This window comes from Loxodonta africana, chromosome 3 (assembly GCF_030014295.1).
Source record: "Loxodonta africana isolate mLoxAfr1 chromosome 3, mLoxAfr1.hap2, whole genome shotgun sequence".
Classification (NCBI taxonomy): Eukaryota; Metazoa; Chordata; class Mammalia; order Proboscidea; family Elephantidae; genus Loxodonta; species Loxodonta africana.
In genome coordinates this window covers 102,000,640-102,027,865 of record NC_087344.1, presented here as the reverse complement: position 1 = coordinate 102,027,865, position 27,226 = coordinate 102,000,640, and the positions used below count along the sequence as shown (strand labels likewise).

At 38.5% G+C, this 27,226-nt stretch overlaps 1 protein-coding gene across 2 annotated transcripts in view; it reads right to left on the bottom strand.

Annotated features, from left to right (window-relative positions):
• PATJ (PATJ crumbs cell polarity complex component) overlaps positions 1 to 27,226 on the bottom strand; it is a 415,355-nt gene that overhangs the window by 267,124 nt on the left and 121,005 nt on the right. For both annotated transcript variants that reach the window (XM_010591221.3, XM_010591223.3), the window contains exons 21-22: positions 23,090 to 23,213; positions 4,469 to 4,643 (exon numbers count right to left, since the gene is read on the bottom strand). In XM_010591221.3, the coding sequence (XP_010589523.1) occupies positions 4,469 to 4,643; positions 23,090 to 23,213 (299 nt within the window). The remainder of the gene's footprint in view (positions 1 to 4,468; positions 4,644 to 23,089; positions 23,214 to 27,226) is intronic.

Below are 27,226 nucleotides of genomic sequence, written 5' to 3'. Positions count from 1 at the left end.
ACAACCCTAACTCATTTGATTCTTGCAACAAACGTGGGGAGTTATTATCAACCCCATTTTAAATAAGAGAAAAACGGGGCTCAAGGAAAAAAAAAAAAACTAAGTGACTTACAAAGTGACAGTAAATAGAGAAGACAAGATTTAACCTGTGATCTGGGGACCTGGTGGCCATGGGTTTTACATTTTATCACAATGCTCTCCCCAACTATGTCACCGTTTTGCCTATTTCACCTCCTACTATCCCTAACAAAGCATTCAATCCTAAAAGCATTTCTTCTCATTTACATTCTATTATAACTACAACGTGAGTTTTCCTCTATTTTAAATATAAGTCTTTTCTCTTGAGTTCATTCTTCTCCCAGGCTTTAGCCTCCTGACACCTCGTTTTACTTAGTATGATTTGACCCTACTTTATTACTTTTTTTAAAAAGGAATCTGCAACCTCCTTGAATGTTTTGATAAACTTGGGAACAATCAACACTACCCTGGGTACACCTCAGGGCCTAAGAGCCTGTTGTTGCCATGGCTACCACCATCACTGCCAACCTTTTATTAAACATCTACTACATACAAGGCATTATATACTAAGCACTTTTATAAGCACTCTTATTTAACCTAGAGAACTCTCTTGTTTACAGGGTCACATAGTTATACATAGTAGAGCAAAGAGTTGAACAGCACCCACTCTCTCTATTCTGCAAACATCCTATTAGTTTGAGAAACATCCATATCTCCCACTATGAGCAACCATACCTCTTTACGCAGCAGGTGTTGACAGAGACAGGGGAAGAGAAAGCAAGCAAGCAGGTAAATTCTAAAAAAAAAAGTCTCAAGTGGCCTTATGAAGGGAAGGGTAGCAGAATGACACTGGGAACAAAATCACCTGAATTCTTTCAACAGTATTATACCCTGCCTGCCCACATTCCTCTTTCTAGAGATTTCCACTTCAAGGTACATCGACCTCTTACAACCTGCTCCAAAGATAAGGGGTAGTCATCTTAATGTAAAAGCATACTCTGTACATTAAACACCACAGCCATTGAAAACTTATCCTTGGCACACCCATATATACAAACCTCTGTTGGGTGCTACACAAAAATTAATGCAGAAGAAACTCTAAACTATTCTCTAATACTACATGACATCCTGATGATTTAAAAGGCTATCTTCCAAAAGTATCTATGCATTTCTCAGGGGGACTTCTGAGTAGCAATAAATATTCACCTGTGAGCCTATTGGAAATCCTGGTGGCGTAGTGGTTAAGTGCTACAGCTGCTAACCAAAAGGCTGGCAGTTCGAATCCATCAGGCACTCCTTGGAAACTCTATGGGGCAGTTCTACTCTGTCCTATAGGGTCACTGTGAGTCGGAATCAACTCGACAGCAACAGGTTTGTTTTTTTGTATGAACCTATCTCCATGGGGCAAACCCTGAAAGGATTAAAAAGAGGAATCTTATTTTCAGGAACTCTTCTGGAACCTGCTGAGCCTTAAATATACACTAAATCTCAGACAGCAAGCTAAAAAAGCAACTTTCAAATATAAGACTGACCTCTCAAGACAAAGGTGAGGTTGGAGCCCTTAAATGCCTATGTCCACATGAGGAAATCAGCTTGACGAAGTACTCACTTTAGGAGAAAAAGCAATGGGATGGGAAAAATGCACACCTTTCCTCTCTGAACTGGGAAGAATGAGTAAAACACAACTGGTGTTCCATGTCCACTTCTGCACAAGGAAGCAGGAGTGGGCCTGGAAATTTGTTTAGGTCCCTTCCAATTCTACAGTTATAATTCTCTAGCTTTAGAGAAGCACCCCTATTTCTCAACTAATCTGCCAGATTCAACTTTAACACTACACAAAAGAGAAATTTTTTTTTAAATGAAGGGGGTCTCATTTGGAAAGTAATTTGACTACATAAAAAGTTGTCACTCTTCCAGTACTCCCATTTCCAGGAGTCTCTCCCAAGGAAACAAATCCACTGCTTATTCAACACCGTGCTTTCCTCTGGGGGCTGTGTGTGGCAGCATGGAGATTATCTGTGAGCACCAATTTCTCCCATCAGGACTCCAGGCCTGTGTGCACCTCCCATCTGCAAACTGGCCTAGCTCTGCTGAGTGAAAACATCACCAGATTCCTCCAAGTAGTTAGACCTATCTGTGTCTTTCTTCTCCACTTAGAGATGAGTTAAACAGAGGCACAGAGAACTTACGAAGTTTCTCCACAAAACTCTGAGCAAAGGTCACAGCTTGCTGAACAGAAGTGCACATCACCTAAGTCTAACATACCTCATATATCAACATAAAACCATTCTTGGGCTAAAGGTCTTAATAAAACATCATGGCTGATGAATCCCACCGTGTCCCTCATCCTGTTTCACCCTTTATTCACCTCTAGCCTCCCTAAGGAAACCTTGGTGGCATAGTGGTTAAGAGCTATGGCTGCTAACCAAAAGGTCGGCAGTTCAAATCCACCAGGTCCTCCTTGGAAACCCTATGGGGCAGTTCTACTCTGGCCTGTAGGGTTGCTATGAGTAGGAATCGACTCGACGGCAATGGGTTTCTTTTGGTTTGGTTTTTTAGACTCCCTTGCTCTCAATGCTACACCACTGTGGTTTTTCCTTCAGGTGTGCTTCTCTTGCCATACCCCACCACCAAGGCCTGGCCTGCCAAACCATCCATTGCACTTCATCGAATCTCCTTGAATTGTAAACAAACTACTTCATACCCTAACCTCCTCACTGAATGTTTTCTCCCCTTCGATAGCTTTTAACTCTCTACCAAGAACACCACACTCAAGTGGGTGACTCCCATTCTCTCACTCCTGGGGAGTAGTTGGAGAAAAGGGGTTATTTTTCTAAATTCTTTCCTTCCACTAGGTCATTATTCTTCTACCCTTGTTTTACAGCTAACCTCTTATCCCTCGCTTTACTACCAGGTGATCTTAGCAAATGACCTTTCCCTCAAATGACAGGAAAAAAAAAAAAAAAAATCAACTCATTGGACAAGAACTCCCTTAATTCCTGCCTACAAGCTACAAAAAAAAAAAAAAAATGGCAACATCTGTAGACTTTCTTCCATTCCTGGATCCTTAGTGGAAGAGGTGAGTTTCGTCCTATCAAAAGTTCAAAGGTTAATCTTGGTAGATGTACAGCGTCCTCTCCTTTCACCACCTCCAGGGACTATGTTTAATCATTCCTTTTTTAGCATCTACATATTCCTCTTCTGGACCTTCCCTAAAAGCAAATAAAATTCTTTCAAGTTGTCTTTATATATATATATATATATGTGTGTGTGTGTGTGTGTGTGTGTATGTGTGTTTGTGTATATATGTATATATGTAATACACATATATCTGTATACAAACAGATGGACGGATAGATAAGATATCCCCTCTCCTTCTTCCAATACCTTCCAGTTAGAGGCAACACACATTGTATCAGCCTCTTTTCATGGCCAGGACTCTCAAAACACTAGTCTGCTCTTACAAGCAATTTTTGACATCCTGTTCAATTCTCAACACACTACTCTTTGATTTCCACTCTACCGAAACTGTTCTACGCTTACCAAGGGCATCCATATAGCCAAGCCCAGCGAAGACTTTTCTGTTCTTATCTATCTTGACCTCACTGTAACATGTGGCATAGTCCATGATGATCCTTTGTGAAAACTGTCTCTTCCCTTGGTTTCTATGTTGACCTCTAGTTCCTCAATTTCCTTCCACCTCTTGTTCATTCTCTTTCCTGCATTCACGGCTTATATATTGCTGCTTCACAGGATTCCAATCTTGGCCCTGCTCTCTTTTTATTCTTTGCACTTCCCCTAGATGACCATATTCAAATCCAGGATTTCTACCCACACCTGATTTGCTCCCAATTATCCATGTCAAAATAGACTTCAATATTAACCACAACCCACATATCTGTTGACTTTACTTCATTTGGTTGTCCTACAGATAGTTCAACCCTCAGCGTGTCCAAAACTGATGTCATAATTTACGCATCCAAACTATTCATGTTTCTAATTCTTATGTTGAAGAATTAATAGTCTAATTATCTATATCTAGTTTCACAAACCAGAAACATGAGTCATCCTCAACTACTCCTACTCACTCCCAGGATCTAATCACTCACCAGCTCCTACAGACGCTCTCTTCCTAACTCTCAAATCTATGCCCTCCTTTATTTTTCCCCAAATACTTCTTCCCTAGAATGTTAAAAATAAACTCTAAATTAGTCTCCCATTCTCTAAGAAAATACGCTCTGTAATTCACTTTACACACAAAAAAATTTTATACATAGCATAATTTTGGGTATGTGAAATTATCATGGCAATTATCTAGTGTAGTAGATTCTGTTCATAGTATTTTTCTGTCTTTTCCAAATGTTCCACCGTAATAATGCATTTTTTTTTTCCAAAGAAGGAAAAGAAAACTGTTTTATAAGGTGAAAACAAAAGAGAAATGATACCATACCATGGATTAGTGGCAAGTCTAGGAGGCAACATTCCCATGTATGCCGAGGCTTTTGAAACAAATCGGGTCTCGGGGAGTTGGTACGAAGGCAATTCTTCTTGATCCCTTCTGTGAGCCACGGCAGGAAGGTCAACAAGCGAGCTAGGCCCTTGAGCATCATTTGGCATCATCATGTCTGAAGAGCAAATCCAGATGACAGTGAATACAAAATGCATTTATTCATCCGTCTTTCATTCAACAAATAGTTATGTGCCCCTACTATGGGCAGGCACCCTTCCAGGTGAGAGATCGATAATGTTAAATAGGTAAAATATTCACGATGTTAGATGATGATAAGCGAGATGGTGGAAAATAAAGCAAGGAGGGGTGGCAGGGAGTGCTCAGTAGAAGAGGGCTGCAATTTTAAATACAGCCTCACTGAAAAGATGACATTTCAGCGATATGAATATTTAAAAAAAAAAAATTAATGATGGCATTCTAATCTTACTACAAATTTTCCTTTATCAATCAATTTAAAAATAAAAAATTCCATGCAATAACAAATAATCAAATAAAACCCCCCACATTTTAAAAAGGTCTTTGTTTACAAATTACAAAATTCTCTAACATTTGTTACCCCATTTAATTGTCACATCAACCTTTCAGCTAGAGAGAAATGATACTATCAACCATATGTTATAGATGGGGAAACTCAGGTTAAATAACTTGCCAATTTTTACCCAGAGAGTAAAAGACCCAGATTGCCATTATTTATTTAAATATTTACAACAAACCTTCTGCCAAATTCTTATTGTGATTCCTACTTAGAAGGGTTCACAAAATAAACTTTAGAAGCAGGGGGCAGGACAGACTTTTTGAAATTTACTTCTTACATTCTCCAGTTTTAGGTACCATACTTAGACAATCATCACAAATTAAAAGATGCTGTTATTTTCTCCTTACATTTGACTAAAAAAAGAAAAATAAGAAGACTCCATTATGTTTTAAGTCCTGGGAATAATCCTCTGTGACTTGAGGCTCTGGTGTGTGGGTCCAAGGTTCTTCCTTTACACTCTTCCTTCCTTTTTTTGAAAGGTAGCACATGTTTCCCGAGTATTTTTACCAGCCTGTTTCCTGCATGATCATCTTCTGACACTTAAATATGTTAAAGAATTTCACACTTTCCTTTCTTTCCAGATGTTTTATCTCACCTGGGATGCTTACCCAAACAACTTTTTTCTGACCCAGCAAAGTCCACTTTCATCTTGCTAGGTTCAGTTTACCTGTCACTTTGTCTTTAAAAACTTCCTACAGTCTCTCAAGGACTTGTATTTTTTCATAAAATATTATTTATAAAAATGGACTCACTGTTGTACCTATTCCACCATCTTAGAATGTGAGCTCATTTAGGGTGAGGATTATGTGTGCCTCACCTTTGTACTGTGACCTCCAGGGAGTAGAATGGTGTGAAGAAGGGGGAGAGGAATCAGGGAGTTTTAGTTTATATACTGCATAAATTTTTGTACTTTTGAAATTCTTATAATGAGCACGTATGACTTATATAATAAAACCTAAAAACATACCTTTTAAACATACAAAGCTCCAAAAAGAACAGATAAATCATTTATGCATAATTTTAAAAAAAACTGTTCAAACAGCAAAGGTGAGGCAAACATTTTTTTTATTCCCATGTAAATTCTAAATATACGGATGAAACAGCTTAAACATAGGATATTTGACCAGACCTCTATTTCCTCAAATGTAAAACACAGGGACTGAACAAGATTGTCACAGTTACCTCTAAGAGTTGGTACCTCCTTTGTAATTTATTTGTTTGTTTTAGCCAATTATAATACTCTCATTTTAAGTCTCTTAGTAACTGTGGTAGTGTGAATAATGGCACCCAAAATGCCCGGAATCTAATCCTTGAGATCTATAAATGTTACCTTATATGGTAACAGAGACTTTGCAGATGTGACTAAATTAATGGGAGATTACCCAACCAAAACCAAACTCAGTGCCGTCAAGTCGATTCCGACTCATACCCAGGTGGACCTAAACGTAATCGCAAGTGTCCTTATAAAAGGTAACCACAGACATAAGGAAAAGATGAAGTGAAGGCTGAGCAGAGAGGTTTGAAGATGCTACACTGCTGGCTTTGAAGATAGAGGAATGAACCAAGAAATACAAGGAATGTAGCTCTAGAAGCAGGAAAAGGGAAGGAAGCCAATTCTTCTTTAGAGCCTCCTAAGGGAACACGACCCTCGATTTCAGGCCAGTAAAACCGCTTTTGGATATCTGACCTCCAGAACTATAGAAGAATAAATGCGTGTTGCTTAAATTTGTTACAGCAGCCACAGGAAACTAATAGAGTAGGGAGCTGCTGTAATAAATATTTAAAAATGTAGAAGTGGCTTTGGGATTGGGTTATGAGTAGAGGCTGAAACAATTCTGAAGAGCATAATAGAAAAAGCCTAGGCTGCCTTGAACAGAATGTTAGTAGAAATACAGATGTTGAAAACACTGCTGGTGAGGGCTCAGAAAGAAGTGAGGAACACATTATTGAAAACTGGAGGGAAGGGAATCTTCTCATTATATATTGGTAGAAAGCTTAGATGAATTGTGTCCCACAGTTATGCGGAAAGCAGAGCTTGTAAGTTATGAACTCGGATATTTAGTTCAGGCTACTTCCAAGTAAAGAGTTGAAAGCATAGCTTGGTATCTTTATACTGCTTTTAATAAAATGCAAGAGGAAAGAGATACATGAAGGGAAGAACTGTTAAAAAGGAGACAGGACTTGATATTTTGGGAATAGAGGTAGTACCTGACTTACAATGGGCTTCTATTTCAATGACTTTGTCCTAAGTCAGTTCTGATGTAAGTTGAATACCTCCTTTTTTATTTTTTCTTTTAGTTTTCATTATTATTGTCTTTTATTATCAGTGTCTTTATAAATCTGATCATTATTTGACTTTGGGGGTTGGAAATACTACATATAAACATCTGGGAGTGAACCTCTGAGAATGATAACATTAGCAAATTACAAGCTGTTGGAGTACATTATTACTAACAATAAGATGTACTAAAAAAGAAAGAAAGAAAAAAAAAAAAACACTCATTAAGTGCAATTTATCCCAACTCAAATATGTCACAAGTTGGGGACTACCTGTATACAGATTGAAAACAAGCCAAAATTAAAGGCGAATTGTATGCTCTTGTGAAAAAACCAAGGGTGAGACTGTACAAATTTTTACGAACGCCTTAAAGGATCAAAAGTTCAGGGTATTCAATCACACAGAAGGTTCTTTGAAGAAATTAGGCACGTGGCTCATAAATTCCCTCAACCATCTCAACAGAAGCCAGGAAAAGAAGATGGAATTATGCAGGAGAGGTCTCTGGAGGACCCTCTGATCAAACGGAGTGAATCCCTGTGGTATACATGGGAGACCCACAAAGTTTTTGAGAATATTACGTCAGCAGAAACAATGTTAACTTGGATTAAAGGGAACAGAGAGAATGAAATGAAGAAAGGCTGTCAGATTCCCAAAATACTACATGCAGGAAACAGGCTGGTAAAAATACTTGGCAAACATGTGCTACCTTTCAAAAAAAGGAAGGAGGAGTGTAAGGGAAGAACCTTGGACCCACACACCAGTGCCTCAAGTCACAGAGGATTATTCCCAGGACTTAAAACATAATGGAGCTTGCCCAGGTTGATTTATGCTGGGAGCCAGGCTGCAAGGGCGGCTCCTCTGCACCCACTGCCCCCAGCATAAACATCGAAGAATTTCTGAAAAGTCAGGAATATCTCTGTCATCTGTGTTCTGTTTCTGTTTCATTTTCAGCCTGTGTATAGCAGAATGTATAAGCATAAAATTCCATTATAGATTTAGGGACCTTTGGAGGGGGGCGTCCTACTCATAATCCCCTGGTGAAATCCCGGGTAGGGACAGCCCGTGTATTACCTGGGGATCAACATGAAGTTGTCTTAGGGGGAAAACGAATAGCTCGACTATGGAAAACAAAAACAGGATGGTGGAATCCTGGTACTTACCGAGGCCCTTTTGTGATTAAACCACCACCCACACATGATCCCATAAAAGTGGAAAAACAATATTTTGAATTTCTATTGGCAAGAAATTGGGATTATGATGCTGATTGGAGACCATATAGAGTAGAAGGAAGTTTTATTACTCCAAAACCGGCTTGGGGGTGTAGAGATTGGGCTAATTGTCCTTGGCATAATCGTGGACAGTATGATGTAACCCAAAGTGGCTGGACTTCAAGAACTTGGCCACCCTGGACAAGATGGACAAAGCCTATGTGGCAATGGTTTTGCAAAAAGATTAATTGTTATAAAAACTGTGGAAAGTATTGCAAGATTAAGCATAAGTGTAAAGCAGTATGAAGTCAATTGTTACTTTGTGTAAAAATAAATCAACAAAATGTTCTCTTCAATTAAACAAAAACTCATTGTATTTGTGTGCGTATGCAGAACTGTACTATGTGTCACTTGGAAAATTATGTCTCTGGAAAATGATGTTATCTATGATGATTATATCTTGTACTGCCCCTTTGTTGATCATGCGATGTTATGCTTATGTAAGCTTATGATATAAAAGACCATGTAAAAAATAAAGAAGAGGCTTTTTTTTTTCTGCAGAATGAAAATATAAGACACACTACGTCTCATTCTTTTTCACCAAACTCTACCCTTCCTCTGGTGACCCTGTTCTTTGCTGAGGCTGGCCCCCGGCAGATTTAGAAATTGCTTGGGGGCTAGTGAATCGGTTCTTCTTCCATTTTCTCCTTTATGAAATGTGAATGTCCGCTACTGTTAGTTATACAATGTCATCCCACCATTGTACTGGGAGCAGAAGACTTGTTTACTACTTTCACAAGTGCATCGATGAAGAGGAATTTTGCCCCAGGTAGGTGCAGACCCAGAGTCTCAGTAGGTGCAGACCCAGAGTCTCACCCAAACCTGATTTAGATAATGAGATTTAGAATTTTTGAGCTGAAGCAATTTAGATAAGATTTTAGACTTGAACTGATGATATAATACATTGAGGCTTTTGGGGATGTTGAAATAGAGTAAATATATTTTATATATGAAATAGATATAAATATTTTGAGACCAGATATATTGGTAAAAACAGCCTATCAAACACAACACTGGATTTCACCAGTTGCTAGAGTTCGTTCAAACATTTCATGACCTGCCCTATGCAAAGAATGCCCATTGCCTTCTACATGGACCCTTGTCCATACTCAGGCACACATTTTTCATCACCCACAGTGTTGAACACAGTTACACTTCACACAGCTGTTCAGCAAGCACACCAGGAGACCAGGAAACAAATCAAGTCCTAGATCTCTGCAGTTATTAGGCAGCAGTTATAAGAAGGACACAGAGAGGAAAGAAAATAATTTGTAGTTGTTGTTAAGTGCCATTGAGTTGGTTCCAACTCATAGTGACTGTATGTACAACAGAACAAAACACTGCCTGGTCCTGTGCCATTCTCACAATCATTGCTATGTTTGAGCCCATTGTTGCAGCCACTGTGTCAATTCATTTAGATGAGGGTCTTGCTCCTTTTTGCTGACCTTCTACTTTACCAAGTATGATGTTCTTCTCCAGGGATTGGTCCCTCCTGATAACATGTCCAAATGAAGTCTTGCCATCCTTCCTTCTAAGGAGCATTCTGGCTGCACTTCTTCCAAGACAGATTTGTTCATTCTTCTGGCAGTCTGTGGCATATTCAGTATTCTTTGGCAACACCACAATTCAAAGGCAACAATTCTTCGTCAGTTTTCCTTATTCATTGTCCAGCTTTCACACATATATGAGGTGACTGAAAATACCATGGCTTGGGTAAGGCATACCTTAGTCCTTAAAGTGACATCTTTGCTTTTTAACACTTGAAAGAAGCCTTTTACATCAGATTTGCCCAATGCAATATGTCATTTGATTGCTTGACTGCTGCTTCCATGGGTGTTGACTGTGGATGCAACTAAAATGAAATTGTTGACAACTTCAAAATTTTCTCCATTTATCATGATGTTGCTTGTTGATCCAGTTGTGAAGATATGTGTCTTCTTTATGCTGAGGTGTACTCCATACTGAAGACTGTAGTCTTTGATCTTCATCAGTACTGCATAGTTAATGAAACAGAGGTTAACACCTTTTTGTATTCTCTGCTTTCAGCAAAGATCCATCTGACATCAGTAATGATGATGTCCCTCATTCCACAGCTCTTCTAAATTGGGATTGAATATCTGGCAGTTCCTTGTCAATGCACTGCACATTCACTTTTGAAAGATCTTTAGCAAAATTTTACTTGTGTGTCTATTAATGATATTGTTCAATAATTTCCATACCCTGTTGGATCGTATTTCTTTGGAATGGGCACAAATATGGATCTCTTCAAGTCAGTTGCCCAGGAACCCGTCTTCCAAGTTTCTTGGCACAGACAAGAGAGCACTTCCACAATTGCATCCATTTGTTGAAACATCTCAGTCGGTTTAATCAATTCCTGGAGCCTTGTTTTTCACCAGTGCCTTCGGTGCAGCTTGGACTTCTTTCAACACCATCAGTTCTTGATCATATGCTACCTCCTGAAATGGTTGAACATTGACCAAATCTTATTGGTACAGTGACTCTGTGTATTCCTTCCATCTTCTTCTGATGCATTATTCAATATTTTGCCCACAGAATCATTCAATATTTCAACTCGAAGCTTAAATTTTTTCTTCAGTTCTTACAGCTTAAGAAATGCCAAGTTTGTTCTTCCCTTTTGGTTTTCTAACTCCAGGTCTTTGCACATTTCATTATAATACTTTACTCTGTCTTCTCAAGCTACCCTTTGAAATCTTCTGTTCAGCTCTTTTACTTCATTTCTTCCATTTGCTTTAGCTACGTGACTTTCAAGTTTCAGAGTCTCTGCTGACATCCATTTTGGTCTTTTCTTTCTTTTCTGTCTTTTTAATGACCTCTTGCTTTCTTCACGTATGATGTTCTTGATCTCATCCCACAATTCATCTGGTCATTGGTCATTAGTGTTCAATGCATCAAATCTATTCTTGAAATAATCTCTAAATTCAGGTGGGATATACTCAAGGTCATTCTTTGGCTCTTGTGGACTTTTTATTTTCATCAATTTCAACTTGAACTTCCATATGAGCAATTTAAACACAAATAAAGATGTTAAAAAAAAATGTTCCAGGATAAATGGAAGTTAATGCTTACAGGAAAGGAATGGGGGAAATTCTCAAAAGGTTTATACAAGAACAGAATGTCAAACCAAATAAAAGCAAGCTTAATCCAAGAACAGATTGGGTCATACAACTTAGAAACTGGAAAAAAAAAGTATTAAGTTGACATGCTGGTGAATAACCATACAGGAGCAGGATATTACTATCTTATTCAACAAATACTTCTGAAAAAATGATAACATAACCAGACACAATCCATGCCTTTCAGAAGCTTTGTGTATAGTAAGAAGCAGATACACAAATGAGTACGCGCACATAACTTCTAGGTACGATGACAGAAAGTGGTCCAAGGTTCACTGGCAGCACAATTCATGGAAGACTGGGAACATACTTTCTGTCTCTCCTACTTCTAAAATCCTGTAACAGTAAATGTACTACTCAGAAGGACACCAAGGACACAAGGTAATTACGACCACAAGAGACAGAAAGGGCCACATAAACCAGAGACTATATCAGCCTGAGACCAAAAGAGCTAGATGGTGCCCGGCTACAACTGATGACTGCCCTGACAGGGAACACAACAGAGAACCCCTGAGGGAGCAGGAGAGCAGTGGGATACAGGCACCAAATTACTTGTAAAAAGACCAGACTTAATGGTCTGACTGAGACTAGAAGGACCCCAGTGGTCATGGCCCCCAGACCTTCTATTGGCCCATGACAGGAATCATTCCCAAAGCCAAATCTTCAGACAGGGATTGGACTGGACAATGGGTTGGAGAGGGATGCTGGTGAGGAGTAAGCTTCTTCCATCAGGTGGACACTTGAGACTGTGCTGGCATCTCCTCCCTGGAGGGGAGATGAAAGCGTAGAGGGGGTTAGAAGCTGGCAAAATGGACATGAAAAGAGAGAGTGGAGGGAGGGAGTGGGCTGGCTCATTAGGGGGAGAGCAATTGGGAGTACGTAGCAAGGTGTATATAAGTTTTTGTGTGAGAGACTAACTTGATTTGTAAACTTTCACTTAAGGCACAATAAAAAAAATTTTTTTAATGTAATACTCATTTAGAATTTATCATATATGCCTTATATTATTAATTATGCTAATTTGTAGGTTTAGTTGACTCATCTTTGAGAAGGCGGCTCTCCCCCCGTTGTATCTTGAGTACCTTCCAAACTGAGGGGCTCACCTTCCGGCACTATATCAGACAATGTTACACTGCTATTCATTAGGTTTTCACTGGCCAATTTTTTCAGAAGTAGACTGCCAGGTCCATCTTCCTAGCCTGTCTTAGTCTGGAAGCTCCACTGAAACCTGTCCACCAAGGGTGACCTTGCCGGTATTTGAAATACCAGTGGCAAAGCTGCCAGTGTCACAGCAACACACAAGCCACCACAGTGCTACACACTGAGAGACACGTGTGGTCATACTCAATGCCCATGAAAGCAGCAGTCAAGATATCAAACAACCTATTGCATTGGGCAAATCTGTTGCAAAAGACCTTTATAAGTGTTGAAAACCAAAGATGTCACTTTGAGGACTAAGGTGAGACTGACCAAGCCATGACATTTTCAGTCACGTCAGATACATGTGAAAAAATGGGCTCAAACATAGCAATGATTGTGAGGACTGCGCAGGACCTGGCATTGATTCGTTCTGTTGTACGCAGGGGTTGCTAGGAGTCAGAATTGATTCAAAAGCACCTGACAATATAGATTTAGTTTAGTGATCCACATAAAGTACAAGCGCCTTGAGGGTGATATACAATTCTGAATTAAATATAGGATCAAGAATAGCTCTCTACACATTAGTTCTCAAAAATAATTTTAAGAGGAGGCAGACCCAAGATGGCAGAATAGACAGACGCTTCCGGCGAGCCCTCTTTACAACAAAGACCAAAAAAAAACAAGTGAACCAAGTATATTTGTGACAAGCTAGAAGCCCTGAGCACCAAAGGCAAGCTTAGACAACGAACTGAGGGACAGGGGGAGGAAGAGACTGTTGAGAAGCGGAGAGGAGTTACCAGACCTGAATCTCGGGGAGCCCTCAGGCACCATTCCCGGAGGAGTGGAGGTGGCGGCGGTGGGCTGGTACTAGCCCTCGGCCGCAGTTTCCTCAGGGAGAAGCAACCAGCTGCACAGCCTACTCACACCTCCGGAACCTGAGGAACAAGGCGCTCTCGGCAAAAGCTAAGTACTTGTGTATATTTTACCGCACCCCCCCCACCCCCCACCCCTCACCCCCAAGCCAGCTTCAGTGGCTGAATTTCTGAGCCTGAGCTAGACCCAGGTGAGCACCTAGAGCCATCCTCCCAGCCTTGAGGAAGGAAAAAAATTGCAACTGGGGGGGAAAATATAAGTTGCTAGCTCCATTAAGCAGGGGATCTCAGGACAGAAGCGGCTTCTGTCCAGGCATAAACCATCCGTGGACCTTAAGCACCTTTCCCTTCTGCATGGACCTGTGTGGGCCTATTTCGGGAGAATAAGCCCTCTTTGGCAAACTCCAACCATTTCAGCTGTGTGGTGGAGATGTGGGTGTTTGACGTTTGACATTGCTTTGCCTAATAAACAAGGTCCTCACCTAACCACATCAGGGACCTAAGGACTGGTAGCTCCACTCAGGTTACCCAGCCACCCGTGACAGGGGTCCAAAGATAACTGGTACCTCCCAGTCCTTACAACCAAAAACTCTGGGTGCCCATGGTCCCTCTGCAGAACCCACACACCAGCACACTCTAGGGAACAGAGACACGTTTTCTACAGAGACACGTTTTCTTCAGAGACACTTGGGGATCAGTTCTCAGCCCCCTACCTTGTTCAAAGCGTGACCCCCTGCTGCAATCAGATACCAGTATATACACCAATCACCCCTCCCCCTCTAAGACTGTAGGACAGAGCCTGTACCACACACTTGATGATCAGATACCTGGAAACCTGAGCTGAATTCATACAAGAAAACTGAATGGACTCCTAGACTGATATACCTGATAACAGCTCTAGCCAGCTGGGGACAGGACACCAGAGCTCCAAAGGCGAAAATAATCAAGCTAGCTCACTCAAGAAACCCATAGGGGTATACCAAGACAAACAAAGCAAGCAGCTACGACACAGTAAGCAAGCATAAACCAATACAATAACTTATAGCTGGCTCAGAGACAACAGTCAATATCAAGTCACATAAAGAAACAGACCATGATCACCTCAACAGGCTCTCAAAACAAAGAATCCAGGGATCTTCCAGATGAAAGTGCATTCCTGGAATTACCAGATGCAGAATACAAAAGTTTAATATACCGAACCCTTTAAGACATCAGGAAGGAAATGAGGCAATACACAGAACAAGCCAAGAAAAGCACAGATAAAGCAACTGAAGAAATTAGAAAGATTATTCAGGAACATAATGAAAAGATTAATAAGCTGGAAAAATCCATAGACAGACAGCAATCAGAAATTCAGAACATTAACAATAAAATTACAGAATTAGATAACTCAACAGAAAGTCAGAGGAGCAGGTTTGAGCAAGTAGAAGTTAGAATTTCTGAACTCGAAGATAAATCACTTGGCACTAATACATTTGAAGAAAAATCAGATAAAATAATTAAAAAAAATGAAGAAACCTTAAGAATCATGCGGGACTCTATCAAGAGAAATAACCTACGAGTGACTGGAGCATCAGAACAGGGAGGGATAACAGGAAATACAGAGGAAATTGTTGAAGATTTGTTGGCAGATAACTTCCCTGATATTGTGAAAGATGAGAAGATATCTATCCAAGATGCTCATCAAACTCCACATAAGATACATGTTAAAAGAAAGTCACCAAGACGTATTATAATCAAACTCGCCAAAACCAAAGATAAAGAGAGAATTATAAGAGCAGCGAGGGATAAAGGAAAAGTCACCTACGAAGGAGACCCAATAAGAATAAGCTCGGACTACTTGGGAGAAACCATGCAGGCAAGAAGGCAATGGGATGACATATTTTAAAAATTGAAGGAAAAAATTGCCTGCCAAGAATCATATATCCATCAAAACTGTCTCTTAGATATGAAGGTGAAATTAAGACATTTCCAGATAAACACGAGTTGAGGGAATTCGTAAAAACCAAACCAAAACTACAAGAAATACTAAAGGGAGTTCTTTGGTTAGAAAATCAATAATATCAGGTATCAACCCAAGACTGGGCAGAGCAACCAGAAGTCAACCCAGATAGGGAAATTCAAAAAAAGCAAAACAAAAAAAGCCCAAAACAGGGTAACAGCGATGTTATTCTATAAAAGAACACAACATTAAAATAATAAAGAGGGACTAAGAAATGTAATCATACACCTTCCATATGGAGAGGAAGATACGGCGATACAAAGAAATAAAAGTTAGTTTTAAATTTAGAAAAATAGGGGTAAATAATAAGGTAACCACAAAGGAGACAAACTATCCTACTCATCAAAATAAAATACCAGGGAAAAGTACAGACTCAGCAGAAACAAAATCAACAACAGCAAATATGAGGAAAGCACAATATATAAAGAAAATCTACTTACCACATAAAATCAAGTGGGAAAAAGAAACTGTCAACACACCAAAAAAGACATCAAAATGAGAGCACTAAATTCATACCTATCCATAATTACCCTGAATGTAAATAGGCTAAATGAACCAATAAAGAGACAGAGAGAGGCAAAATGGATTAAAAAACAAAATCCGTCTATATGCTGCCTACAAGAGACACACCTTAGACTTAGAGACACAAACAAACTAAAACTCAAAGGATGGAAACAAATATACCCAGCAAACAACAATCAAAAAAGAGCAGAAGTGGCAATATTAATTTCTGACAAAATAGACTTTACGGTTAAATCCATCAGAAAGGATACGGAAGGACACTATATAGTGATTAAAGGGACAATACACCAAGAAGATACAACCATATTAAATATTTATGCACCTAATGACAAGGCTGCAAGATACATAAAACAAATTCTATCAGCATTGAAAAGTGAGATACACAACTCCACAATAATAGTAGGAGACTTCAACACACCACTTTTGGTGAAGGACAGGACATCTAGAAAGAAGCTCAATAAAGACACGAAAAGATCTAAATGCCACAATCAACCAACCTGATCTCGTGGACATACGCAGAATGCTCCACCCAACAGCAACCAAGTATACGTTCTTTTCTAGTGCACATGGAACATTCTCTAGAATAGACCACATATTAAGTCATAAAGCAAGCCTTAGCAGAATCCAAAACACTGAAATATTACAAAGCATCTTCTCTGACCACAAGGCCATAAAAGTGGAAATCAATAACAGGAAAAGCAGGGAAAAGAAACCAAACACTTGGAAACTGAACAATACTCTGCTCAAAAAAGACTGAATTATAGAAGACATTAAGGATGGAATAAAGAAATTCAGAGAATCCAATGAAAATGAAAATACTTCCTATAAGAACCATTGGGACATAGCAAAAGCAGTGCTCAGAGGCCAATTTATATCAATAAATGCACACATCCAAAAACAACAAAGGGTCAAAATCAAATAATTATCCCTACAACTTGAAAGAATAGAAAGAGAGCAACAAAAGAAACCCACAGGCACCAGAAGAAAACAAATAATAAAAATTAGAGCTGAACTAAATGAAATCGAAAACAGGAAAACAATTGAAAGAATTAACAAGACCAAAAGCTTGTTTTTTGAAAAAATCAACAAAATTGATAAACCACTGGCCAAACTGACAAAAGAAAGGCAGGAGAGGAAGCAAATAACCCGAATAAGAAATGAGATGGGCGATATTACAACAGACCCAACTGAAATTAAAAGAATCATATCAGATTACTATGAAAAACTATACTCAAACAAATTTGAAAACCTAGAAGTGGATGAATTTCTAGAAACACACTACCTACCTAAGCTAACACAAATAGAGGTAGAACAACTAAATAGACCCACAACAAAAGAAGAGATTGAAAAGGTAATCAAAAAACTCCCAACAAAAATAAACCCTGGTCCGGACGGCTTCACTGCAGAGTTCTACCAAACTTTCAGAGAAAAGTTAACACCACTACTACTAAAGGTATTTCAGAGCATAGAAAAGGACGGAATACTACCAAACTCATTCTCTGAAGCCACCATATCCCTGATACCAAAACCAGGTAAAGACACCACAAGAAAAGAAAATTATAGACCTATATCCCTCATGAATGTAGATGCAAAAATCCTCAACAAAATTCTAGCCAATAGACTTCAACAACATATCAAAAAAATAATCCACCATGACCAAGTGGGATTCATACCAGGTATGCAGGGATGGTTCGACATTAGAAAAACAATTAATGGAATCCATCACATAAATAAAACAAAAGACAAAAATCATATGATTTTATCAATTGATGCAGAAAAGGCATTTGACAAAATTCAACACTCATCCATGATAAAAACTCTCAGCAAAACAGGATTGGAAGGAAAATTTCTCAACATAATAAAGGGCATTTATACAAAGCCAACAGCCAACATCACCCTAAATGGAGAGAGCCTGAAAACATTCCCACTGAGATCGAGAACAAGACAAGGATGCCCTTTATCACCACTCTTATTCAACATTGTGCTGGAAGTCCTAGCCAGAGCAGTTAGGCTAGATAAAGAAATAAAGGGCATCCAGATTGGCAAGGAAGAAGTATCTCTATTTGCAGATGATGTGATGTTATACACAGAAAACCCTAAGGAATCCTCCAGAAAACTACTGAAACTGATAGAAGAGTTCAGCAGAGTATCAGGATACAAGATAAACATACAAAAATCAGTTGGATTCCTCTACACCAACAAAAAGAACATCGAAGAGGAAATCACCAAATCAATGCCATTTACAGTAGCCCCCAAGAAGATAAAATACTTAGGAATAAATCTCACCAGAGATGTAAAAGATCTATACAAAGAAAACTACAGTACTCTTCTGCAAGAAACCAAAAGAGACTGACATAAGTGGAAGAACATACCTTGCTCGTGGATAGGAAGACTTAACATTATAAAAATGTGTATTCTACCAAAAGTGATCTATACATTTAATGCAATTCCGATCCAAATCCCAAGGACATTCTTTAATGAGATGGAGAAACAAATCACCAACTTCATATGAAAGGGAAAGAGGCCCCAGATAAATAAGGCATTACTGAAAAAGAACAACAAAGTGGGAGGCCTTACTTTACCTGATTTTAGAACCTATTACACCGCCACAGTAGTCAAAATAGCCTGGTACTGGTACAACAACAGATACATGGACCAATGGGACAGAATTGAGAATCCAGACATAAATCCATCCACATATGAGCAGTTGATATTTGACAAAGACTCTAAAACACTTAAATGGGGAAAAAAAGGTCTTTTTATCAAATGGTGCTGGCATAACTGGATATCCATCTGCAAAAAAATGAAACAAGACCCATACCTCACCCCATGCACAAAAACTAACTCAAAATGGATCAAAGACCTAAATATAAAACCTAAAACGATAAAGATGATGGAAGAAAAAATAGGGACAACTTTAGGAGCCCTAATACATGGCATAAACAGTATACAAAACATTATAAAGAACGTAGAAGAAAAACTAGATAACTGGGAGCTCCTAAAAATCAAACACCTATGCTCATCTAAAGACTTCACCAAAAGAGTAAAAAGACTACCTACAGACTGGGAAAAAGTTTTAGCTACGACATCTCTGATCAGTGCCTGATCTCTAAAATCTACACGATACTGCGAAAACTCAACTGCAAAAAGACAAATAATCCAATTTAAAAATGGGCAAAAGATATGAATAGACACTTCACTAAAGAATACACTCAGGTAGCTAACAGATATATGAGGAAATGTTCATGATCATTAGCCATTAGAGAAATGCAGATCAAAACTACAATGAGATTTCATCTCACTCCAACAAGGCTGGCATTAATCCAAAAAAACACAAAAGAATAAATGTTGGAGAGGCTGTGGAGAGACTGGAACACTTACACACTGCTGGTGGGAATGTAAAATGGCACAATCACTTTGGAAATCAATTTGGCGCTTCCTTAAAAAGCTAGAAATAGAACTACCATATGACCCAGAAATCCCACTCCTTGGAATATATCCTGGAGAAATTAGAGCCTTTACATGAACAGATATATGTACACCCATGTTCATTGCAGCACTGTGATGGAAGCAACCAAGGTGCCCATCAATGGATGAATGGATAAATAAATTATGGTATATTCACATAACGGAACACTACACATCGATAAAGAACAGTGAGGAATCTGTGAAACATTTCATAGCATGGAGGAACCTGGAAGGCATTATGCTGAGAGAAATTAGTCAGTTGCAAAAGGATAAATATTTTATAAGACCACTATTATAGGAACTTGAGAAATAGTTTAAACAGAGAAGAAAATATTCTTTCATGGTTATGGGAGGGGGAAGGGAGGAGGGGTGGGAGAGGGGCATTCACTAATTAGATAGTAGATAAGAACTAATTTAGGTGAAGTGAAAACAGCACACAGTACAGGGGAGGTCAGCACAATTGGACTAAACCAAAAGCAAAGGAGTTTCCTGAAGAAACTCAATGCTTCGAAGGCCAGCGTAGCAGGGGCAGGGGTCTGGGGACCATGGTTTCAGGGGACATCTAAGTCAATTGGCATAGTAAAATCTATTAAGAAAACACTCTGCATTCCACTTTGAAGAGTGGCGTGTGGGGTCTTAAATGCTAGCAAGCAGCCATCTAAGATGCATCAATTGGTCTCAACCCACCCGGATCAAAGGAGAATGAAGAACATCAAGGACACAAGGTAATTACGACCACAAGAGACAGAAAGGGCCACATGTACCAGAGACTATACCAACCTCAGACCAGAAGAACTAGATGGTGCCTGGCTACAACCGATGACTGCCCTGACAGGGAACACAACAGAGAACCCCTGAGGGAGCAGGAGAGCAGTGGGATGCAGACCCCAAATTCTCATAAGACCAGACTTAACAGTCTGACTGAGACTAGAAGGACCCTGGTGGTCATGGCCCCCAGACCTTCTGTTGGCCCAAGACAGGAACCATTCCCGAACCCAGCTCTTCAGACAGGGATTGGACTGGACAATGGGTTGGAAGGGGATGCTGCTGAGGAGTGAGCTTCTTCCATCAGGTGGACACTTGAGACTATGTTGGCATCTCCTCCCTGGAGGGGAGATGAGAGGGTAGGCGGGGTTAGAAGCTGGCGAAATGGCCATGAAAAGAGAGAGTGGAGGGAGGGAGTGGGCTGTCTCATTTGTGGGGAGAGTAATTGGGAGTGTGTAGCAAGGTGTATATGGGTTTTTGTGTAAGAGACTGACCGGATTTGTGGAGTTTCACTTAAAGCACAATAAAAATTATAAAAAAAATAATTTTTAAATTAATTTTTCTATATATAAATCTGATCAAGCATATCTGTTACTAATAAGGTGATCCGAGAAATACAGATATGAAAGAGGCCTTAGGGAACACTTGGCCCTTTGAGAAGACTGGGAGCATGCTTGCTGACACAGCTTGTTAACTGCTTATTACAGAAAGGGACATGGAACTGAAATAAAGTCTGGCCTTTTTTTTTTGCTGGACAAGGATCTAAAAAGCAAAATGAAATTCGGAGTAGAATTAACTCAATATGTATTTTCCTGAAATCTGTATCAATAATTTTTAGCCCACCATCCATGGTTGGCAATAATCTACTCATGCCTGCCACATATTCTGGAGCTCGCGAGACATTTCCCTAAAAGCAAATTGTTTTGAATGTTTTTCTACTGAGGACAGGTTTAAGATATGAAAGTTTAGCATAATTCCAAAAACTATAATGTCTAAGAATAAATTCCCAGGACCTCACAAAGAAGACATCAGGAAGGCAGAGGAAGTAACTTTGGAGTCACTTAGACAATATACAGAGCAAGGCTCACATAGATCATCCAATGAGAATATCCCTTTCTCCGTTTTTTTCCGAACTCCACTGCCCATCCCTGCCAACACTTACCCATATATTTAATCTATTCCCTTCAATCCTGATGCTATAAAGCAGTGGCTGTAAACTAGTAGTGATTTTGCCCCTAGGGAACATTTAGCAATGTCTGGAGATATTTTCGATTGTCGTGACATGGAAAAGGAGTAATACTGGCACCTAAGATTAGACGCCAAGAATACTGCTAAACATCCTACAACGCACAGGTCAGCCCCCCATACCAAAGAAGTATTGGGTCAAAAATTGTGCTGAGATTAAGAAAACCATGCTATGAAGTATCAACGGTAATCTAACAGATATAGTCTATTCATTCATTCATTCACTTGTACAGAAGCCTTCTTCAAGTATTTAGCATGTTGGGAAACTATAGAAATGTAATGAATTAAAAACAAAAACATGTATAAATAAACACAAACACATGGACATTCACTATACCAGGAGTGTTGGAAAGTCAAAATCTGCCATGCATCATGAAAAACTGGATAGATTCATCTAATCTTAGACATTCAAACTCAACTATCCATGCACTGTTTTGAACTCCAGGGACCCATAAGTGTTATTATCTAATAGAAACCGTCAATCTTTACCATTAATGATTCCATTCTTCAGATTTTACTTAAAAGAATTCTGAACTCACATCAAATTGCTATATCACTTTCTATAGTTCTCTCTCCCCCCTTTCAACATATCACCATACAACACAAGAAATGCCCACAGAGAATGGCTTTTCCTATAAGCAGTCATAACAGGTGAAGGACAGCATAAATCCTGAACAATGGCTCCATAAATCCCAGTGCTATGAAAGAATTTAACACTCTCACCTAGGGATGTTAATATTGTAACGACATTTGCTATTTCAATGTTGGATGAAGGAAAATTATTTTTTAAAGTCAAGCTTTCAGGGATATATAAGAATCAATACTGGGTGGGGGTTGGCAGGGAGAGGCACTATACTTTTAGAATTCTTTAATGGAAACTAAGTTATTAATGTACCAAAATCGACTGTAATATATGACTATAAAAATGTTTCATAAATGTTTAAAATATGCCTGTCTTTATTAATATTTAACAGCCCCATTCAATGAGCTAACAATATCACTTAATAGCATTAGAGATTTATTTCAGGTTTTAGTGTAAGATACTAGTTTTAGTTTCCATCCATATGTTAATAAAACGCAAAATGAGGCAGAGAAAATATATCCCTCTCAGAAAATAGAATCTGAAAGTTCTAAGGTGAAATACAAAAAAAAAAAAACAAGCCATCTTTATTCTTCCAGGTATTCCGAAGTAGATTAGTTAACAAGCAGAGTTAAATTCAAAACATCAGAACAAATGAAAATGTGATTGTGAAATTCATTACATGCAAAAATAAAACTGAAGGACTGCAAGATAATGTAAGTTCTGTTTATGGGAAACAAAACACCACAAACCTGAATCCAGACTGCTTTCAGTTAATGAATTAAGATTTCCCAGATCATTAAATCTGCCTCGTTGACTGCTGCCTTCAGTTGAAGTTATGGAGGGTAGGGAATCAATGCCAAAATTTTCTTTCATCTTGAGAGGAAGAAAAATAGAAATGCATTAGTAGTGAAAATGCAATGTCGTTCAAACCAGATAATAGCAATAGTGGAAAACTGGCTCTGCCAACAGGCTTTCTCAAGTGACGGTTTCTACTGTGGTAAGTAGTAACAAATGCTGGAAACTGAATACCTGCAAGGGTACAGGCTAGTAAAATTTAGTTTTTTCAAATACTAGATTTTTGTAAAGAACCTGACTTATAAATATTAAGTAAATTGAAATATTTACCAAGGTAGAGGAATAAAAAATGTAGCAGGTCGAGCAAGGCCAACTGTCGATGCACACTACCGCCTGGGTCATGTGGCTCTGATGTCTACACTTTAAATAACTGCTGACCCTAAACCACACACTGAATTTTTATATCTATAAGCCATGCCTTCCTTTGTACTATCTGTCTAGTGAACGCCTAGTCACGCAAGCCTAAAACCTTCAGATAAGCACTGTGGATGACTTACTGCACTTTCTTCTTGTCTTCCCTTACACAGATATCTTTTAATGGTATTTCAAAGATACTATGTGTGTATGTATATATATATATACATACACACACACACACAATTCTCACTTAAGTGTTTCATTATATTTTAAAAGTTTTTATTAGTATAATTTAAACATTACAGTCACAATATGGATATACCAAAATTCACTTAAGGTGAATAACACTATGCTATTCTCCACTGTTACAAATTAAAGTTGTTCAAAACAAAAATGCGAATTACATCTTTTACAATGTTTCACATTTTTTCATAAAGTTTTATTGTTCGAACTTCAATGGTAAGAGAAGGACCTCTCATGAACTAAACATTGCTAGCTTTTTCCAAATAGGCTATGAATATAGCTAAGTCTGTACCTCTATCAGATACTTAAACGGAATCTGGAGAACATACGATTTAACTCAAATATTAAATAGGGATAAGAAAGAAGATAGAAATACTTCCCTGTCTTGAATAAAATAAGCGAGGAGAACTTTTTCTTTGAGAGGGGAATATGGCGGAAATGATAGACACTGAGTACTTTAACAGAAAGCAGCCCTGGTGACACAGTGGTTAAGCACTCAGCTGCTAACCAAAAGGTCGGCAGTGTGAACCCAACAGCGGCTCCACAGGAGAAAGACCTGGCAACCTGTTCTCATAAAGAGTACAGCCTGGGAAACCCTACCGGGCAGTTCTACCCTGTCCTTTAGGGCCCCTATGAGTCGGAACTGACTCAATGGCACACAACAGGAAGCACTTAAGAAAAAATTCTACAATAATTTTTGGACCTTTCTGACATTAAGAAAAAGGTAATGGCAGTCATGAAACTGAAGAACAAGAGAATTGATACCTGAGTCTAGGATTTCAACATAGTGGGTATGACAGGTTAGAGCTGCAGAAAAATGAATCTTTTTTTTTTTTTCTAAATAGAGAAGAAAATACAATTATTCCCAGGAAAATAATCCGCAGGCCAAAAGAATCAGATCTATAAAAGTTCACGGCTTCACTCTTTAAAATCGGGTATGAGGGTGGTAGAGAAACTCTGAAGTAGTTGAGTACTATTCGTACTCCACATGTGTAGCTGTATCTGTAGTTGAAAATAGCTTACAACAAAGACAGAAGTGATAATGTTTCTCTATCCTTTTGTAGGGCACCCTGTAAATAGAAATGTTTTGGGAGCTCCATATTTGTAAGGCATTAGAATGTGTTTTTAAAATCCATTATAATATTGGATAATAAGTTACTCTTACAGGAGTCCATCAATAATGTTGCTGTTATTAGTTGCCACTGAGTTGATTCCAACTCACAGCAACCTCATGTGTGCAGAGTAACTGCTCCACAGGGTTTTCAAGGCCATGACCTTTCAGAAGCAGATCGGGAGGCTCGTCTTCCAAGGCGCCACCGGGTGGGTTTGAACTGCCAACCTTTTGGTTAGTAGTCGAGCACTTAACCATTTGCACCACCCAGGGACTCCTCTATTAGTAATGAAAGGAGGGTAAATAATGATTCAAGCCCATCCTGATCATGTGTGACCAAGTGTGTGTAACTGTCGCCATTGTGGAGTAAAGGAGAAGGTAGAAAAGGCAAGAATATATAATTATTTTAAAAAAAAAAAATACTATTTAAGCAAGACACATTAGGACTGAAACAATCAATGCCAGTATGGTTATCTCAAAAAATCAGTAATCTCAAAAACTCAGTAATGAAAAATACAAGGAAGGAAGCTAAGAAACTTAACACAGATTAATTAGGATGTACATCCTTCAAATTGCAAGCATTGCATGTTATTATAAACAAGTCTTTTAAAAAGCACTTTATCAAACAATGAATTGACTCAAAGGGTTAACCTTACAAAGGGATTTAAAAAAATTAATGTTATGCAAATGAGTACTTGAGATCAGGATAAAATTCTGAGTGACAGCATGGATTCAAAAATTGCTATATCTCAAACAATCTATATGGAAATGAAGATGAAGTATTTGGAGAGCTGTGTAAAATGATCAAAAAGTGATTCCAGTGATAATGTAGACACTGGCACTAAATATGCATTGAAAGAATTTGAATAAAATTATATAATTAAATGTGTGAATAGGCAAAAAATTGCTCTTAACCAGTACACCACCAGGACTCCTTACAGATTTTAAAATACGAATGTTTGACTAAATTTATAAAATAATATATATATATATTTTTAAAAAGTATATATATGTATATATATATATATATATGACTGTTTCATTTGCATCTCTGAAAGTTTGTATACTAAAATGCACCCATATTTCAGGTTGCCTTATATTTTGGTAAGTAGAAAAACAATTTTTTATAGAGGAAAACAGCCACACAATCAAGTATTTATGAATATTTTATAATATATAATTCCAATTTGACCCATATAACTGAATATTCTGTTTGGGTTTGAGCATTTACAGATACAGGAGTGAGACTGGCAGATATAAAGCACAAATGTCAACCCCAGCAAACCAGGCATTCTGCATCAGCTCTTCCCACATCCAGGCACTATTCACATATTCCCAAAACATCTGTTCTCTGGTAGGCTGCCCAGAGCCCTCCATCATGGGGAATCCTCTGGGGTCTTTTAAATGCATCTACCATAGTGCCTTGCACAGCAGAGGGGCCCAAATATTTGCAGAAGGGAGAAAGGAAGAGAAGGTCTGAGGGAGACAAAGAAAGAAGCCACCTCTATCTGTCCTATGAGAAGGCAAATGAAGGCATATCACTACAGGGACGTTGCCAGCCTCAGCACAGGGAGCACCATACTACACCTGAGCATATTGCTAAGCTGCCTTTTTCCCAAAAACTTCCTTATAAAACAGTTTCTTTTCATTTGCCTGAAAGTTAATTCAGGGCAGAAAACAAACAAAGAAAAACAAAAACAAAATCTTAAAAAATGTTCCTAATGAAAGATTCCAATTAATGACTGGTTGACTATAATTTTATAAGGAATAAATTTTATTGGTGGTTTAGAAATGGCAAACCTAATATAATGCTTTCCTGCCACATTGTAAATAGACAGTATCTCCAGTATAATTTTTTAGGATGTAGTACGTTTTTACCTATAATACACAGAATTGTGTGTATAACACCAAGATATAAAGAACATTGTATTTTTAATTAAATCAATTTTGCCTTAATTTTCCATGACATACACACTGTTCAAAATGTACAGCTGTGTCTTCCTGAGGAAATTTAAAAAAAAAAAAAATCACAAAAGTCAAAAGGACTTTTTCTGGAAATGAGTAATTAGGAGAAAAAAAAATCCCTAAAAAAGCAAGGCAACTGCAATTCACTGACTCCAAGGAGAAATTGTATAATATCACAGAAAATAGCAGCTTATTCTCACCAAGGGTCCATGCCTATGCTACATACTCTACGGTACATCTTCAAAAAACTAATTATGAAAAGACTCATAAAATTTTTTTTGTTTTTGAAGGTTACATAGCTTGCAGGTAGGGAGGGAAGGGTAGGAAGGGTGTGGGAGGCCTGTTAGAATCGCTT